General features: G+C 33.8%; 1 protein-coding gene across 7 annotated transcripts in view; it reads right to left on the minus strand.

The window, feature by feature from the left end:
• Positions 1–19,378, minus strand: part of ARAP2 (ArfGAP with RhoGAP domain, ankyrin repeat and PH domain 2) — a 200,379-nt gene that overhangs the window by 151,171 nt on the left and 29,830 nt on the right. For all 7 annotated transcript variants that reach the window (XM_033856909.2, XM_033856911.2, XM_033856912.2 and 4 more), the window contains 4 exons: positions 15,458–15,516; positions 14,342–14,418; positions 13,518–13,609; positions 11,692–12,045 (listed from right to left, as the gene is read on the minus strand). In XM_033856909.2, coding sequence (XP_033712800.1) covers positions 11,692–12,045; positions 13,518–13,609; positions 14,342–14,418; positions 15,458–15,516 — 582 coding nt within the window. The remainder of the gene's footprint in view (positions 1–11,691; positions 12,046–13,517; positions 13,610–14,341; positions 14,419–15,457; positions 15,517–19,378) is intronic.

Consider the following 19,378-nt stretch of genomic DNA (forward strand, 5'->3'; position numbering starts at 1 on the left):
TTGTTTTTTTTACTCAATGTAAAACCGGCAACTACCACAGTTTCTAGCATATAAAATATGCTGAATATCTAGTGAATAAATGAACAAATACGTATATTTCTCATTGCAAGATGCTTCCTCAAATTTTCATGTTACGTATAGAGAAAACAAAATACTACTAACAAAAGCACTTCACCCTTAATTTCATTTTTTGCTTTTTTCAAGTACAAAGATCAGAATTTTTATATGACAAAAGCTTTGTAATTCATCATTAGTTTACATGTAATTTTAAAATAATTTTATAGTTAAATATTTTAAAATGTATTCTTTAACATGTGCATTTTGTACCTTCCTATTTAAAAATTCTAATTAGTAAATTAAATGTTTCTAAAACTAAATTTATATAAACATGTTTAATCTATTTTTCTCATTAAATATGTCAACATTCAATTATCTTCTGCATGTGAACTTCAATACTGAATTCTAATAACTGGCTAATTAAAGATAAGAACTTATACTTAGATCCTTTCTCACAATTCCTCTTTCTAGCAAATGGAAACTTGAATTTAAATTGTTAAACTCAATAAATTAATAAAAATTTCAACTATTGATACATAAAAGGGAAAGCTTAAGAAGGACTATTTCTAAATTTCAGTAAAATTTTGAATTAAAAAAATTGGTGAACAGTAAATTTTTAAGAACTATCTTTCCTTACCAGAGTTAAATATTTTTCTCATGTATTTATAAAAATCTACTTGATACCAGGCAACTAAATCCAATGTAATTATGTAAAATTAATCTATTACACACAATTAGAGGTTTCTAAAGTACTTGAAACGCTTTCTCTGACATAAGTTATGTCTTTCCCTTAAATTTCGATTAACAATTTATTTAGTAAATGTTAAAAAAAAAAGACAAAGTATAAAATACAGTGTCACTCTAGTCTGTGTTCCTACTATCACATGACACAAATTAGAACTAATGGATTATTATACAAAGAAGAGATTTTAAAGCCTGTCAATACGGAATTTATTAATCTTGATAATAAAAACAACACTTATATAGTGCTTTGTTCTAGGCACTGTTGCAAGCCATATACAAACATTAATTCATTCAGTCCTCCAAACAATCATATGAGGCAAGTAATATTATTATTCCCATTTCACAGATGAAGCCACAGAGGAGCTGGCAGGTTAAATAATTTGCCCAAGTCACACAACTGATAAAGATCATTTCTGTAAGTCAAATCCAGGCAGTCTGGTCCCAAAGTCTATGCTCTTAACAACTACACAAAACAGACTCTGGGACATTTTATGGCAAAGCACCCTCAATATCCCTTTAGGTAGCAATAACATTTGACCTCTACCCATTTAATATGTGAGTTCAATTCTGCAAAGTGCTTCAGAATTCCTTCGGGAAAAAAAGTAAAGTAGACGTGAAAAATATTAGCCTAGGTTTTATCCTATTTTGTTTTTAGGGTTCTAAAGGAAAAGATTTCTTTGAGAAGCCTTTTTAGAATAATTCATAAGGCATGTGTGGTGTTATTGAATGGATTTCTATAAGCACTTCCCTTGAGTTCTAGTAGGGCAGGTTGTGTGAAGTTTCCACTGCTATCATAAATACAGCCTTGCCACCTGGTGTCAGTTTTTGTTGTCTCAAAAACTGTGTGTCTTAAAAATTCTTTTTTAACAACAGTGTATATACAAACAATTACATCTCTATTTATGAAGTATATACATGAAGGCACTCCTGTTTAATTTCAATCCTAAGTGCCAGAAGGTTGTTTTTTTTTAAAGATTACATCTTTTAGCTTTAAAAAAACTAAAAAATTGGATAAGCATGCTAACCAATGATATTAATTTAAAGTGGCAGAGGCTACCAAACTGTCATCTTTAAATATCACATAACCGAAATGAACCTCAAAGTAACTAAGTCAAATTTATGGCTTTTATTAATCATGGTATTTTAATCATCAAAAAATACTTCTCAATTATTCTAAACAATATCTAAGAAAAAAGATATCATAGACATGCTGTTCCAGATTCACCTGCCTTGTTTACATAATCCTGAAGAATTATATGCATATTTTATCTTATTTTCTACTCTAACCCTAACTAGACTCAATATTTTTTAGAACTACTACAATTTCCAAAAGTATAGATTTTTGTTTATCTAATTACTCATTTTCTATTTAGTTATTTTATCTCATTACTCTTAAGTATGAGGCTTTTAAATGCTGCAGTATTATATGACCCAGCAATCCCACTACTGGGCATATACCTACAGAAAACCATAATTCAAAAAGACACATGCCCCCCAATGTTCATTGCAGCACTATTTACAATAGCCAGGACATGGAAGCAACCTAAATGTCCATCAACAGACAGATGGATAAAGAAGATGTGGTAAATATATACAATGGAGTATTACTCAGCCATAAAAAAGAACAAAATTGGGTCATTTGTAGAGACGTGGATGGACCTAGAGACTGTCATACAGAGTGAAGTAAGTCAGAAAGAGAAAAACGCATATTATATGTATATTATATGTATAAAATAGATAAATAATAAGAACCTACTGTATAAAAAATAAATTTAATTAAATTAAAAAATAGTAAATGCTGCAGTATTAGTTATGAAGTATTTTATAGACACACATCCAAGGAATTATAATATTTCTAGAAAATATCAGCCCTTTTTTCTATACTGTATTTCCTTACTTTTAAGTAAAACAAAATGATTGTTTCCAAGATTATATGAACCAAAATGAGTTGGGGCCAAAAAACAAAAACAAAACAAAAATTTTCTGAAATCCCAGCTTCCATTTCTGCTTTAAATGAGAAAAAACAAATTTTAAGATAAAATCTCAAGGGCTAAAAGGAGTTTTAGAAGCCAATGATAAAGCACAAATTTTAATGTGTGACTTCCAACTTTTACAATATTCACAAAGAGCTTTGTGCTTACATGACATGGTATATGAAAAACCACGTTAAAAGACTCAGACCTCTTTATTTTATGGAGTCATACTCTGTTAAAAAAGCAAAAAATCCAACATGAAACCAGCTTCTAGTTAAGACGACCAATGAAAAGTTTGCATTTATCTCTACTCCTCCTAAAACCTCAAAGGATTAAAAAACAAATAAAAATAAATAAGTAACTACAAGCCAACACTGACCGGAAAAGTAAATGATAGCATCAGTATCAAGAAATCAGGAAAGCCTAAGAAGGGATAGGAACTAACTCAGGAGGTTTCAGAGAACTGATTGCTAAGCCTGCAAGAGATCAAACTGAGAGGAAAACCAATTTACTCACAAAATTTCAGAAGGTCTCAGGAGATATAGGCACAAGTAACTCTGGAAGTGACTATGTAGGAGAGGGGGTGCTGAGACTAGAAGAGTTGTTGAAAGGCAATTAAAGAGATAAACTTACACCCCTCACCACTCCATCCCAGAATCCCTCCCTTACTTCTCAGCTGGAAAACTGACCCTCCTCTTCCTCAACAGGATAATAGGGTTTTATTCACTGGAGAAGATCAAACAGGGGTCTCTGGACTGGGAGACTCAGACAAGGCTAAAGGTAGGGGACAGCATTAAAAACAGTAGAATCATGTCTATATCATAAATATTTATCCTAAACATCCACATTCCCCTACTGAGCTCCCAAAAAGATGTTAACCACTCCTACCACCCTCAATAAGGAGATTCATTTAAAAGATACTGGCATGAGGAGTCTCCAAGGAAACACATTAGGAAAGTTTAGCAAGATCATCTTACAATAAATAGAAAGACCCATCAGGGCCTGATCCAATCAGCTTTGTAGGATCTCATTTTAAATGAACAGCCCAAACAGAGAATCATTCATGAAAGGAAGAGGCAATAGATACGGCAAACTTCACTGTTGTCTTCTTCTAAGAAACAGCCACAACAGCCCCAGCATTCAGCAACTACCACCCTGATCAGCAAGGAGCCATCAACACTGAGGCAAGACTCTCCACTAGCAAAAAGGTTATGACTTGCCAAAGGCTCAGATGATGGTTAGCATTTTTTGGCAATAATTTTTTTTTAACTTAAAAAAATTAAAAGCCCAAGATTAACAAAACATTTGAGGAAAACATCTCTAAGGTAAAAGATGGGGAAGAAACCCTCCTCCAAAATATTGAAAGAAACAGACACTACAGGAAAAGAAAGCTTCAAAACACTTATTAATATCCATAGAAAGATAAGAGACTATATTAAGTCCATGGAACAATAACAGTACATTATAAGATGAACAGTCAAAAGAAAGAATGTGCTTTCTACATTAAATATAGGACAACAAAAAACAAAAGTGGGTTAAAAAATACAAGCTAAATAAGCTTTCTTAGGGGGCTGTAAGATGGTGAAATTGATATGTGTATGTATTTTGATTACTTTACAAATTCATAGTCCTGAGGAAGAATTTGTGGAGAAATGAATTTTAAGTACATAAAAAACTAAGTAAACCAAAAAGAATCAATAATTATTAACTCCAAGGAAAACTAAAGGTTGCAAATGAAAGAAAAATTAATCATAATATGTTGCAAAGCTCAAATATGAGTAGCATTTACATAGATATTAAGAGTATAAAACTAAATACAGATATAACATAGACATTTTATATGGCTACTTTAAAAGAATGATTAGATGGGAACTGTGTCTACGCAGGGGGGACAGTGGGTGAAAATGAATAAATATTATATTCCATGGGAGTGCCTCAACAGCTAATTACTAACACTGAAGAATCAGAAAGAAACAGTATGAAAAAATTATTAAGATAAAGTAACCCTCAGAATGGGAGAAAATATTTGCAAATGAAACAACAGACAAAGGATTAATCTCCAAAACATACAAACAGCTCATGGAGCTCAATATCAAAAAAACAAACAACCCAATTAAAAAATGGGCAGAAGTCCTAAATAGACATTTTACCAAGGAAGACATACAGATGGCCAAGAGGCACATGAAAAGATGCTCAACATCACTCATTATTAGAGAAATGCAAATCAAAACTACAATGACGTATCACCTCACACCAGTTAGAATGGGCATCATCAGAAAATCTGTAAACAACAAATGCTGAAGAGGGTGCGGAGGAAAGGGAGCCCTCTTGCACTCTTGGTAGGAATGTAAATTGATACAACCGCTATGGAGGACAGTATGGAGGTTCCTTAAAAAACTAAAAATAGAATTACCATACGACCCAGCAATCCCACTACTGGGCATATACCCTGAGAAAACCATAATTCAAAAAGAGTCATGTACCACAATGTTCACTGCAGCACTATTTACAATAGCCAGGACATGGAAGCAACCTAAATGCCCATCGACAGATGAATGGATAAAGAAGATGTGGCACATATATACAATGAAATATTACTCAGCCATAAAAGGAAACAAAATTGAGTTATTTGTAGTGAGGTGGATGGACCTACAGTCTGTCACACAGAGTGAAGTCAGAAAGAGAAAAACAAATACCGTATGCTAACGCATATATATGGAATCTAAAATAAAAAAAAAAATGGTACTGATGAACCTAGTGGCTGGGCAGGAATAAAGACGTAGACATAGAGAATGGATTTGAGGACACAGGTGGGAGGGGGAAGCTGGGGCAAAGTGAAAGTAGCATCAACATATATACACTACCAAATGTAAAATAGTTGGCTGGTGGGAAGGAGCAGCAAAGGACAGGGAGATCAGCTTGGTGCTTTGTGATGACCTAGAGGGGTGGGATGTGGAGGATGGGAGGGAGGCTCAAGAGGGAGGGGATATGGGGACATGTGTATGCATATGGCTGATTCACTTTGGTGTACAACAGAAACTAACACAGCACTGTGAAGCCATTATACTCTAATAAAGATGTATTTTAAAAAAAAAGATAAACAAAGTAGTACCAAAAGAAACTACTAAAGAAAGTAGAAAGTGGCTGCCTCTTGTGATAAAGTGGGAGAAGAGGAAAACTGCTTTTTTTCCTCCAGTTTTATTGAGATATAATTGACATACCACACCATATAAGTTGAAGGTGCACAGCATAATGATCTGACTTACGTACATCATGAAATGATTATCACAGTAAGTTTAGTGAACATCCATCATCTCATACAAATGCAACATTAAATATTAAAAAAAATCTCCTTGTGATGGGAACTCTTAGGTTTTACTCTTTCATATAGAACATACAGCAGTGTTCATTATATCTATCATGTTATATATTACAAGTACTTATTTATCTTATAAACTGGAAGTTTGGACCTTTTGACTGTCTTTATCCAACTTCCCCTCTCCCCAGCTATTTTTTCTTAGTAAGCCATACAGAACTTTCAGATGCTTTAAACCATGTGCTTTTATAACCACTAAAAAACTTAATTTTGAAGGTTTAATGTGAACATATGATTTCTTTACCTTATAGTTACCAAGGTAAGAACTGACTAGAACTTACTTTTGGTAACATTATCAAAGGTCACCTGAAATGAAATGATGCTCTTCTGAAAAGAAAGCAAGCTGAGGTTTACTGAGCCCTGCTTAAGGGGCTCTGTAGTCAGACCCAATGTTAACCTACTTTTCCAACTGATCCCACAGAGGAAGCCTTGACCTTACACTTTTATGTGTGGGAAACAGCAGTTCTGAGACATTGAGTCACACAGCAAATGAGCGATAGCTTGACAATTCTAATTTCTGCCTGATTCCAACACCCTCATTCACTTCTCTGCAGCTACACTGACTGAAATTAGCCATGTTATTTTAATAAACACTAAAACTAAGAATTTTTTCCTCAAATTACAAATAAAATATGGAAGCCTTTTATTTGCTTGGCATGGTCTTCACAAGTTATGTGTGATTTGAGAGAAAAGGCCAACTAGTTCACCAGTATAAAAAGATACTTTTTATCAGAGATTTAAGATTCAACTTTAAGTTCAACACACTGATTGATATAGAAAACCCTGGTCAGATAGAGAGACTTGTCAACTTTCCACTACAACTGCTTTTCACTGAAAGGCTGGCCGCAGGACAGCACTCCCAGGAGGCTTGAGGCCCTCACACACTTATGGAGCAGGTGGAAAACTGCTCCACTAAAGCAGCCTTGGAGATTCTGGGCACAGGCTGGAAAGTCAGCCACTGACAAAGGAACCAACAGTATAAGTTCTGATCTCCCTCCAAGTCATGGGTGGCTTCTAAGTGATCTCTCAATCACTGTTTGGAATTTGACCCCTGTTTTGGTATTTGATCACTGGCTTTTTCATTTTCCCTAGTTCTGTGTTCAACCTGGACATGTAATTCTCTGGCAGTTTCTCCCTCCTGGTCCTAGAGCCTAACTTGTGTCTTCCATAAAATAACCTCAGCTAACCCCTCTATTTATCTCATAGACTTCAGGACATCCAGATATCACTGACATCAGTGCCTTTTCACTCCCTCTAGCCTGAAAAGTATTTCATCTAAAAACGCCAGTTGAAACGGTATCCATTTTCCGAAGGTCAGTCGAGCTGCTATTTCTCCTCCTTAGAAGATCTCTGAAGAAATGTTTTCTCAACCCCTCTGTAACCTCATGATTCTGTATTTTGTGGACCTTTCTGTACCAATTATTATACGTTATCTTTCAAATTTATTTTTATTTATATTTTTTTCTGCCCAAAGTGGAAGATACAAAAAAGGCCAGGAACATATCTTGCTTATCCTTGTATTCGTCCAGAAATTCTTGAGCATATTATATACACAAATTTCTGAGTTAACCTTGCATGTTCAGCTCCTGCTGTCCCGGACTGACATTACCACACAATGCTTCCCTATGGTTAAAAACATTAATTTTTTAAAAGAGGAATTTAGCTGAGTAAGAAAAAATGTTCTAAAACATCTTGTCAAGTAAAAATATGAATTCCTCAAGATATATTGCGGTTTTTATAACTATGCTCAGTGTGTGATACCAAACGCACAAACATCTTTAGAAAACAGCAGGTTAAAAAGTCAAAAGCGTTTCCTAGTTGCAGATATTCTTGGATATTTCAATACCTGGTTCTCCTAGAAGGGGTGTGGCACATTCAACCATGTTCTCTTTGATTTACAGAAACTCACAGGATTCTTCCTCTGAGTTGCACATTCAGGAACTTCTGGAATAAATTCTATCCAGTCTTCCATATTTGCAACTACTCAGACTTGCTGAAAAGCTTGAGCGTATTAGTTGCAGATAGGAAAGGGGAAGGAAAGAGACTTGTTTTTTTATCTTCAAAACCCAGTGAGGTTTTTTTAACGCAAGACCATTTATTAAGTTTCTCATTTGCCTCACCTGTTTGAAACACTAACAACAAACCCAAGTTCAACATTTTATCAAGTTTTTTCCATACAATTTTTTAAACCAACAGTATAAGGCTATATTATAATTAGATCATTCTAATAGTTAAATAAATGTTCATACTTTAAGCTCAGCTGGAATTGTTTCAATATTTCTCTAGTTGCATGGTGTTATCCAATTATTTTCTTACTAAATATTGGGCAGTTTTCACATACTGTGCATTGATTCAGAACTGGCATTTCCATTTCAAAGCAAATAGACACTCAGTCACATGAAATAAATCCAGATTATGAATTTTATTACTTTGTTTAATGTCACTCATGACTGAGGACAGTTTCCAACACTATTTGGAGAAGGATAACCAAGTATGGCTTTTTTTTTTTTTTTTTTTTTGTGGCGTATCTTGCGGGATCTTAGTTCCCTGAACAGGGATTGAACCCGAGCCCACAGCAGTGAGAGCACAGAGTCCTAAATACTGGACAGAGCAGGGAATTCCCACTATTTGTTTGTAAACTGTGTTTTGACAACACATGTCCTCACATACAGAAAACAGCAGGTTAAAAAGTCAAAAGGGTTTCCTATATGTTTTTAGGGGGAAACAGAATTTAAATAAATGCACTGAGAGTTCACTGCTCTGTTAATGTACACCAGCACTATCAACGGCACCAGCAGATTTCCAACCAATACAGTGTCTGGAGTTTAGTTTTTACTACAAGATTCCTATAAATTAAAAAATAGCTGTTTTAGAAAGATTGAAAGAAAAAACTATGTCTAATACTAGTTTGTTTTTACTAATTCATTCAACAACAAACACTAAGAATATCTACCACTTGCTAGGCAATCTTCTAGTTGCTGAGGATACCACAGTAAACAAAAACCAATATAGATGACTGTCCCCACGGAGCATATATGCAACAAATAAATCATCAAGTGTATAAGCTATGAGAAAAATAATTAAGGGAGTAATGGGGTGGTGAGGGAGGGGCAGTGATAATATTAACTTTGGTGTTCAGGGATTCGTGCAAAGGAGACTTTAGAGCAAGAACTTGAGGGAAGTAAGGTACAAGTCATGCTGCTCTCTGGGTATGAGCATTCAGGGTAGAAAGGTACCCAAAGAGAGATCCTGCTTCTTCTTATGTCTAGATTTGATAGAATAATAAAGTAGTTTCCTTGTTCCGTAATCTATCAGGTTATAATTTTCGATGTGGGGTCCAAAGGAGATGGAGGAAGCTGGTATAAGATTTCAGCTAACCCTCAAATCTGTTTTATGCTACTATGGCCCACAAGCCAAACCTGGCCCATGAAATGTGTTTATAAATAAAGTTTTATGGAAACACAGCCTCATTCATCAGTTTACACATTCTCTGTGGCTGCTTTCACGCTACAACTGCAGAGTTGCTGAGCTCCCACAGACACCATATGGCTGTAAAGATTAAAGTATTTATTATCTGACCCTTTACAGAAAAAGTGTACTAATACTTTCTCTGTGGAATTCAGAATGCCATCAAAATCAGTGCTACCTGCACCAAAGAGACATGCGACCATGACTTAAACAAAGCTCAGTAACCTCTGCATAAGGAATGGGTAGGCATCATTTTGTCTAATTAATGAGCATCTTAAACACCCTCACCATAGCCTACAGAGTCTAACTAGAAAAAGGAAAAATGGAGATTCCACTTGTGGTCTAATAAATACATGCTTCTTGGCCAGTTACACATATTTCTTTTAAGTCATAGCAATATAATCATGGAGAAGAGCTTTTTAATTTCTTGGTGATATAACAAGCTCCTTTGTTTACTTTCCTAGCTGCATCCTGGTAACCTGGAAAAAGACTCTGAAGTCAGAAAACTCAATTATTTTCTCTAAAATGGAAAAATAAAAATCTCAAAAAATTACAGCCTCTAACCTTAGGCAGGTTCAGAATAGAAAGGATGGAAAGTCAGAGTTCTGATAAAAAGAGAGAGAAAATGTTCTAACTATCCCAGAGGTGGCCAGTAATGGTGAATCTTTCTCAGTGTGCCTGCAACATAAACATACTAACCTAACTCCATCAAGATCGAGGTACCACCCACCAGAGATCATTCAGGAAACCACAGCTGCTAGGGGCTCTGTATGCAGAATCTGCTAAATCTTCCAGTGATACTTTGAGAGAGCACTGGGATCTCCCTAATCATTTAAATTCTACAGAAATGAAAGACCTGAGACTATTCCCGCTCAATGTTTCATTCCACCAGTGTGTATATTTGAGTAATGACTCATACCGGTGCAATTTGACTATGCATTTACCAATAATACCGATGACTGATGAAAAGCAGACACAGTTAACTACTTTGTCATCCTAATGCAACCAGAAAGGAGTGAGACAAAATATGTGATGCTAAGAAGTTCTCTGCTTCAGTTTAGTCAACATCTAGTTTGCTAAAGGGATGCAATCCTATAAAGTATTAATCATGTAATTACTAACCACAAAAGGGTTCAGCTTTTTTTTTTCGATTCCTTAAGAAATATCATTCCTTCTCCCACTAGTCAACTGATGCTTCTTCTAGCAATTTTTTTGCTAATAAAATTTATTTTAAGAGAAAACAAGGCTTTCTAGAAATGATACACCTTTTCGGGGAAGAGTAGAGAAAACCAGCACAACATAGGGACTCACCACAACAACTACTTAAACAGAAGAGATTTAATCCCTAAATAATTTAATAATTCATGAGGAACATTTCCAGTAAATATTTCAAAAGGACATTCAAAATTCAGGATGTCAGAAAATAATTCTAATTAAACATAATCCCTCCCCAAAGATTTCTCAGTACTGCAAAATGCTTAAGGACAGAAGTTTCTTTGTCAACAACTGAAATGATAAAACTGCTTTTAAAGTATAATATTCAAGGGACTCTGACCTTTTGTGCAACATTCAAAACTCAAAACAATATATCAATAGCAGTGAAGCCTAAAATGTAACAGTGACATACTTTCCCCTAACTACAATAAGCCTTGTATTCCCAAACAGAACGCTGTTATAATGGGAGCGAAGAGCGAAGGCCAAACAGCGTGGGCTGAGTAATACAAACTCAATCGCTGTTGTTTTTCTTTGCTACAAATTGAGATACAGGATAGTGCATTTTGGTGCAAAGTTAGAAACTAACATTAAGGATCTAGATGTGAAATCAGACTTCCAGTTTTAATTTGCTACGCAGAACCTTAACCCAGAATTCCACACAGCACATGGCCCATGCCCCACATTATATCTAAAGAAGAGCATTTGCAAAAGTGTATTGAAAGTCCCTACAAACTGTCTCTGTATGCATGGGGGGTGGGGAGGAGCAACAGCAACCTAGCAGGTTTAGAAATGTATACGCTTGAATTTTTAAAAATATGCCACTTAGGGGAAAAAAAACAAAAAAGAATAAATACATACCCTTGGGGACAGAGTTTGTCAAGCCATCCTGATTTAACCTTTCTTGCAGATGATCCATAAAAACAGGCATAGGGAGATATTACATTTGAGGAAATGATTGATGAATCAGCCTTTCCACTTGTTGAGCTTAGTGGATAACTGTGCCTATTAACAGGGACAAAATTCACTGCTTTTTGAGTCCTAGATTTATATGGCTTTGAATGTTTTCTTCTTAAACTGTGAAAGCATTCTTCTACTGTTGAATATTCTGATTCCGAAGCAGAGTCTATAGGAAGATTGTTTTTGTCCTCTCGAGGTATCCAAATATCTTCTACTTTGTCTTCACTTACGTTCTCCATCCTGTTATCATATATGCTAAATGAAAAAAGAATGGTTTTAATATTTCCCACAGCTCTATGTGACTTAAGCCATTGGTTACTTTTTCTATTTATAAACAACCAATCACAGAAATTTAAGGCCAGGAAAAATGGTGGAGTTCAATTAACACATCTGATAATTTTTAAAACTTCCTGAAAAATAGAAATCTCTCATTATACTAACACATATTTGAATACTACTAGAAGTAGTGTATTTTTTCTTATGTATCATTTAATCTGACCTGTTTATTTGGGGGGTTGGGTGTGAGTGGTGAGGATGGAGACTGCCATATTCTCTGCATCACAATTTAAACGTCTTCACCAGCACCAGTAAGTGGCCAGTCACTTAATGGGCCAGATCATGAACCACTATCTCGTGGAGAGAGGTACTAGAGATCTTAATTCCACATGTTGCCCCTTCTCTGACTCTCCACTAATTGACTTCAAGGACCCTATGTTCCATCATAATGTAATAAAACAAAGAGTAGATCTGACTGGTGAGAACTTTAGTATTATTTTGCATCACTAATGAGAAAAAAACTGCACCACATTGCTAACTAGAAAACAAGAAAGGGCCAGGGTACATTCAGAAGGTAAAAGCTGTATAACATATAATATTTACTGGAACACATAGTTGCTAAGTATATTCGTATAGATTTAAGGAATGACAAAACAGATTGGCTCAGCCATTTATGCATAATAAAACTCATTACAAAGAAGTTTTTGCTAATCAATGAAACAGATATGCGTAGGAGTCAAATTACATCCTTCTGGACGTGGTATTCTAAAAATCATTGCCACCTTAAAGGACTTAACTTGGCCCCTTCCACATTCTGCACTGTAGTAAGTTCATATCAAATGCCTACTGAAGATTCTCAATTATTTAGTCTCATCTTAAGGAAACCCTCAACAGTGTTAGCCCTGGAGAATAAAGGTTAACATAGACAAATGTTAGGTAATGATGCACTACATCAAGTGCTAATAAAGCTGAGAGAAAAATAAAATTTAAGTTGGTACCTTACAAACGCTATTCAATCTCATGTGTGATCCAAATAACTGGATAATTTTCAAGCTGCTTGTCAATGCTGAACTTCTAATAAAAGGATACTTTACATTTGTAAAAATTATGCACCTCACATAGCGACATTTTTGGCACTGCCCCTTTCTTCTTCATAGTAAGGTAACTTCCTATCTTTAAAGTGCAAACATGGTCACCAAATATTTGCCACTTTGGGAAAGGGAGAATGGTTTCAATTAGGAAAAGACAAAAATAATGTGCTACAGACTATAGAATCGATTTACAGGCTCTAAATTCAATTACTGAAATGAGTGCTGTTGTCAAAAGAAAGGATTTGAACTTACCAATGTAAACTATTTTCTTAGAAATATAATATGAGCAACAATTCAACATTGTATATTATATAACATTTTATTCAAAAGAATTAATCATCATCAATCATGTCCTCATACCTTGATTTGACAAAAAATGAGTTTCTTTCAGTAGTTGTTTCCCCTTTGAGTGTATCTTCCTGGGTCCAAAATTCATTCTTTATGGATCTCTTCTATAAAAAAAAAATACACATTTTTTTAGGGGAGCAATATTCTACAAAGATTCACAGTATCTGGGTTTAGTTTCATTAAACAAACGTCAATTGTTTAGATCAATTTTCAATAAAAACAATTTAATTAGGGTGACTATATTAAATGGTAGCCTTTTGATCCCTTTTTCAATATTTTATTTAAATCATTAATAACTCATCATTTCAACTAAGAAGAACAGAAGATGCTAAGAATAAAATTTATTTACTTTTACTTTCCCACTTACTTTTTGTCTTCCAACTTCTCTTTCATCATGACCAAGAAATAAAATACCAAAAGAGAACAAGTAGTGGAGAGGAAAGACTAAGTGATAAACTGAATAATTAAGATTTGTAAATAGTTAGAAGTCTGTCTATATTTGGGTATAAGGCAAAGTAAAATCTAGTAGCTTCTGTCAGTTTGCCTTTCCTTTTTACAGGGGTTTGTCTTATTTTTTTTTTTTTTTAAGTAACTTGTGGTAAATTTTGAAAACCCACTGATCTGTATTCCTAAAATCAAATTGAAATGTATTTCTGTGATATATTTTTAAAGATATAAATCTGCCATGATTTTACTGAGCAGAATTTCGCTGAATGGAAATTTCTTTCTTCAATATAACACATTCTTCAAACAGCTTAAAGGAAAATGAAGAGGCATATATAGGCAGAAAAGCAAAGAATTGAATATGGAAAAAAATTAAAATGTACGGGACTAACCTTGGAATTTTCTAGTCTCTGGAAGAGAAAGGTCTCTCCATAAGGGAAAATGGAAGATGAATTCTCCTCATTCGTATCTTTTGGGGGAATTATAGGATGAGAATAGAAAGATGTGAATAATGTGAAATATTGTTTTAAAAAAGCATGTGTTTAATTATTTTATAGCAATATCACAACTTAAGCTTTATTCTCTGAGAGTCCAAAATTCTGCTCATAATTCTTACCCTCAAATCAACTCTAAGCATGATTTTCTCAATGTATACACCCCTCACTTCACAACCAAAACACATTACTCACTGTTTCTCAAAGTGTGATGTGTCACATTTGTCCTTGCTAACCTATAGGATGCATGTTAATATAAGTAAGCACATTTCCCCATACAATAGAAATTGTCATGGTGTGTTTATAATGTTAATTCCTAAATAAGAGATTAGTTTTAATGGCAGAAAATTAATCTTGCTAGATGTTATAGCATTCAAAATGCCAGAATCCACTTAATATAATCCCTCTAATACCATAACTATTAATGCAACTGTAAGTAAATTCTTTCAAGAGAATTTCCACAATCCCTGAATTACATTGATCCACAAGAAAGAATTCTCAACACTTGCATTTTCTGCTGTGGCAAATTTTTTTAAAGGTTCAGTAGTCAAGTGTTTGCTAACAGCATTGAGAAGAATGTTCCTGAACTTGTACACGCAGAATTTTCAAAAAGAAAGAAAAGCCTCTGTCAATGAGCAGTTGACCAGAGCAATGTCAGCCCTTTCCTGTTACCACGGCAAAATTACTTTCCATAAACCTACGCCTTGTAGTTCAGACTGTCAGAAACCACATAATTTAGTTAAATGCTTTCGACTGTGGATAATGATAAATGAAGCCTGGGTAAAAAAATCTTTTTACATTAGCATGTGCAAATTTCCAGGAGTCTGCGTATATATTACTGTCTTTCATTCACTCACCTTTAAAAGTGTCTGGAGTACTATGAACCCTGGCAGACAGTTATTCCCACTATTCCCTATTCCACAGGTGGGCTGCTTTCTTGATCATGATTTTAACACTTGTAAGAGTATCAAATGAGTACTAACTAATTTACAGACTTTAAAAGCTGAGACTCACTTTGTTGTGTCATAGATTTTCCAGTTGAGGTGGGAACATTTCTTCTCTCACGGAAATAGCTTAAGGCAAAGGGAAAAATAGATAAAATACGTAAAAATAGATGTTACCATCTTGAGTAAAGGATTAATTGTAGGCACATATATTCTTTTTGTTAGAAAAACCAATATTCAAAAATAAGTTTGATTTTAATGAACAAATACAACGGCCAAATTCCATAAATGTGTTTTTTTAAATAGCCTTAAAGGAAGAGATTTTATTGGATTTTACAAGTGTTTGCTTCTTACATTTATAATTCACAAAAGTAAAATGAACATATTTGCCCAAGTATTTATGATTTCTTTTGTCTTTAGCTTTACAATATTGAATAAAAAAATCTGTCTGGCTCTAAGAGCATAATTTGAAAATACATAAGACCTTTTCTCAAAGATCTCACAGCCTTGAGAGAGAAATAGTACAGGTAATTAATTAGAATACAACATAACAGCAATGCCAGAGGAAAACACCGTGGAAACAGAAGGTAATGAATACCTACTACCATATGAAAGAGTTCTATTTTTCCATTTAAATATAAGGATCAGGACAGTGTCCTTAACTTCTCTTAAATATAAATATGCCCAAGTAACTATAGGAAAGACTATATATATGTAGTTGTAGTTATCTATTTATTTATATCTATATAAAGGAACAGAAACCAATGAAATAGAATATAAACAAAATTTAAAAATAATGGTAACCAAAAGCTGGTTCTTTGAAAAGATCAATAAAATTTATAACCCTCAGGGAAGGAAAATAAGAATGAGAGACAGAAGAGACAAATTACCAACATCGGGAATGAAAGAGAGGACATCACTACAAATCCTACAAACATTAAAGGAATAATTACAGACTAAGAAAAACTTTATGCCAATAAATTCAACAATTTACATGAAATGGAAAAATTCCTTGAGATACAAATGATCAAATAGGACACAAGAATAGAAAATCTTAATATCCCTGTATCTATTAGAAAAATTGAATTCAGTAATTAATCACCTACCCACAAAAAGCTCCAGGCCCAAATACTGCAATGGTGAGCTCCACCAAACATTTAAGGAAGGAATAATACCAATTCTATGTAAACCTTTTCAGAAAATAGGGAAGGAAGGACTACTTCCTAGTTCATTCAGTAAGGCCAGTATTACTAATACACAACCAGTCAAAAACAAAACAACAGATAAATATTAGACAAATATTCCTTATAAATGTAACATGCAAAAATCGTTAACAAAATATTAGCAAATCAAATCCAACAATACATAAAAAGGATAATATATTATGACCAGGTGAGATTTACCACAAGAAGGCAAAGTTGGTTTATCATAGAAAAATTAATATAATTCACCAAATTAAGAAAATAAAGGAGAAAAATCACATTCTCATAGCAATAGATTCAGAAAAACCAATTGACAAAATTCAAAATCCATTCATGACAAAAACTCTCAGCAAACTAGGAATAGAAAAAAACTTCCTCAATCTAATAAAGGGCATTTATGAAAAACCAACATCATAATCAAAGATTAAAGACTGAATCATTTTCCCTAACACTGGAAGTAAGGCAAGGAGGTGGGCGCTCACTAGTTATATACACATTAGTTCATATGTTGCAGTCAGTGCAACAAGCGAAAGAAATAAAAAAACATTCAGATTGGAAAGGAAGGCCTCTTATAAGCAGAAGTCTGTATCTAATCAACAGGAAATCCTTAAAAATCTACCTAAAAGCTTCTCAAACTGCTAAGTCAGTCAGTCTAGCAAGGTACCAGGATAGGGGGAAATATTTTTAAAAATCAATAGTATTTCTAAATACTAGCAATGAACAATTGGAAAAATAGTTTGAAAATATAACTTTTACAAGAGCATAAAGAAACATGAAACACTAAGGGGTAAATTTATCAAAATATGGGCAGGATCTGCACACTGAAAACTCTAAAACATTGCTGAGAAAAATTAAAGAAGACCTAAATAAGTAGATATATCATGTTCATGGATTGGAAGACTCAATATCGTTAAGATGTGAATTCTCCACATATTGATATACAGCGTCAACATAATCCCAAACAAAATTCCAGTGATCTTTTTTATAGAAATTAACAAGGTGATGCTAAAATTTACATGCAAATAAGAACAATTTGGAATGGTCAGAACATTTAAAAGAAAGACAAAATTGGAAGATTTATCGTATATGATTTCAATATTTAGTCTAAAACTACAGCAATCAAATTTGTGTGGTATTGGTGAAAGGGCAGACATATAAATCAATGGAATTAAACAGAAGTCCACATATACTCCCACACATCTATGGTCCAGTGATTTTTGAAAAAATATGTCATGGCAATTCAATGGGGAAAGGATAGTCTTTTCAACAAGTGTTGCTGGAATAACTGGATAGCTCAATTTAAAAAAAGAAATGAATATCAACCATTACTTCATACCATATACAAAAATTAACTTGAAATGCAGTTTAGGCCTAAATGTTACTACTAAAACTCTAAACCTTCTGGAAACCAGCAGAAGAAAAATTTTGTAACCTTTAAGTATGCAAAGATTTCTTAAATAAGATACAACACCCTCCCAAAAAAAAGTTGGACCTTTATGCTGTCACATATTTCTGATAAATGACTTGTTTCTAAAATATAAAAAGAATACATACAATCTATTAATAGGAATGATTCAATTTAAAAATGGACAAAAATTTAAATAGACACTTTATAAGAGGATACACAAATGTGATAATAAATACGGACTCATTAGAATGGATAAACTTAAGGCTGTAAATACCAAGTGTTAGACAGCATGTTGAAGAAATAAAAGGTTTAAATACTGCCAGCAGGAATGCAAAAGGGTACATCCATTTTGGAATACTGCTTGACATTTTCTGATAAAGTTAATTTAAGCTCCCAGCTATCCAATCCTAGAAACTCAAAAGAATTGAAAACATATTTCCAGGGAAATAAAGTTTTCTGGTCTTTCTTCATAGCAGTTTTACCCTCAATAATCAACAACTTAAAGCAAACTAAATGTACATCAACAGGTGAATGATAAACAAATAGTGGTATAAGGACCTAAGGGATTACTACCAAGCTTGGGGGTGGGAACTAATAAAAGGGTACAAATTAATACTAAACATAATAATATGAATAACTCTCAAAATCATCATGCTCAGCGAAAGAAGCCTGGCACAAAGACGTATATCCTATATGATTCTATAAGGGAGCGTGGAAGATGGATGGACTGTAGAAGGACACTAAGAAATGCTTAGGGTTGATGGAACTGCCACTTCTTAATTGTGGTGATAATTTAATAGGTTTACACATCTTTCAAAACTCATCAAATTATATGCTTTGAATTGGTACAGTTTATTATGCAAATATTATACCTCAAAGAGTTGTTTAAAAATGAATTTAGCAAACCTACTCTTCATAGGGTTGATATATAAAATATAAACTATATTCCCAAATATCAGCGAACAAAATGAAATATTAGAAGTGATACCATATACAAAAGTATCAGAAAAATATAAAAACCCAGGATTAAATCTAACAAAAGATTTGTAAGACCTCAGTCCTGAGAAACCATTCCTGAGAAAATTAAAGAAAATCTAATTAAATGGAGGAATATATGGAAGACTGAATACTGCAAAGATGTCAACACTGCCTATGTTCATTTGTAGAATCAATGCAATCCCAATCAAAAGAGTTACAGGGGTGGGTATCTAGGTGGAATTTAACAAGTTGATCTTTAAATTTATAAGAAAAAGCAAAAGACCAAGAATAACTAAGACACCTGAAAAAGAAAGTGAGAAGACTTGCTCTGCTAGGTATCAGGATTTATTTTTAAAGCTATGGTAATGAAGACACTACATTACTGATAAAAGGACAGATATAT

The sequence above is a fragment of the Tursiops truncatus genome, chromosome 5 (genome assembly GCF_011762595.2).
Source record: "Tursiops truncatus isolate mTurTru1 chromosome 5, mTurTru1.mat.Y, whole genome shotgun sequence".
NCBI classification, from domain to species: domain Eukaryota; kingdom Metazoa; phylum Chordata; class Mammalia; order Artiodactyla; family Delphinidae; genus Tursiops; species Tursiops truncatus.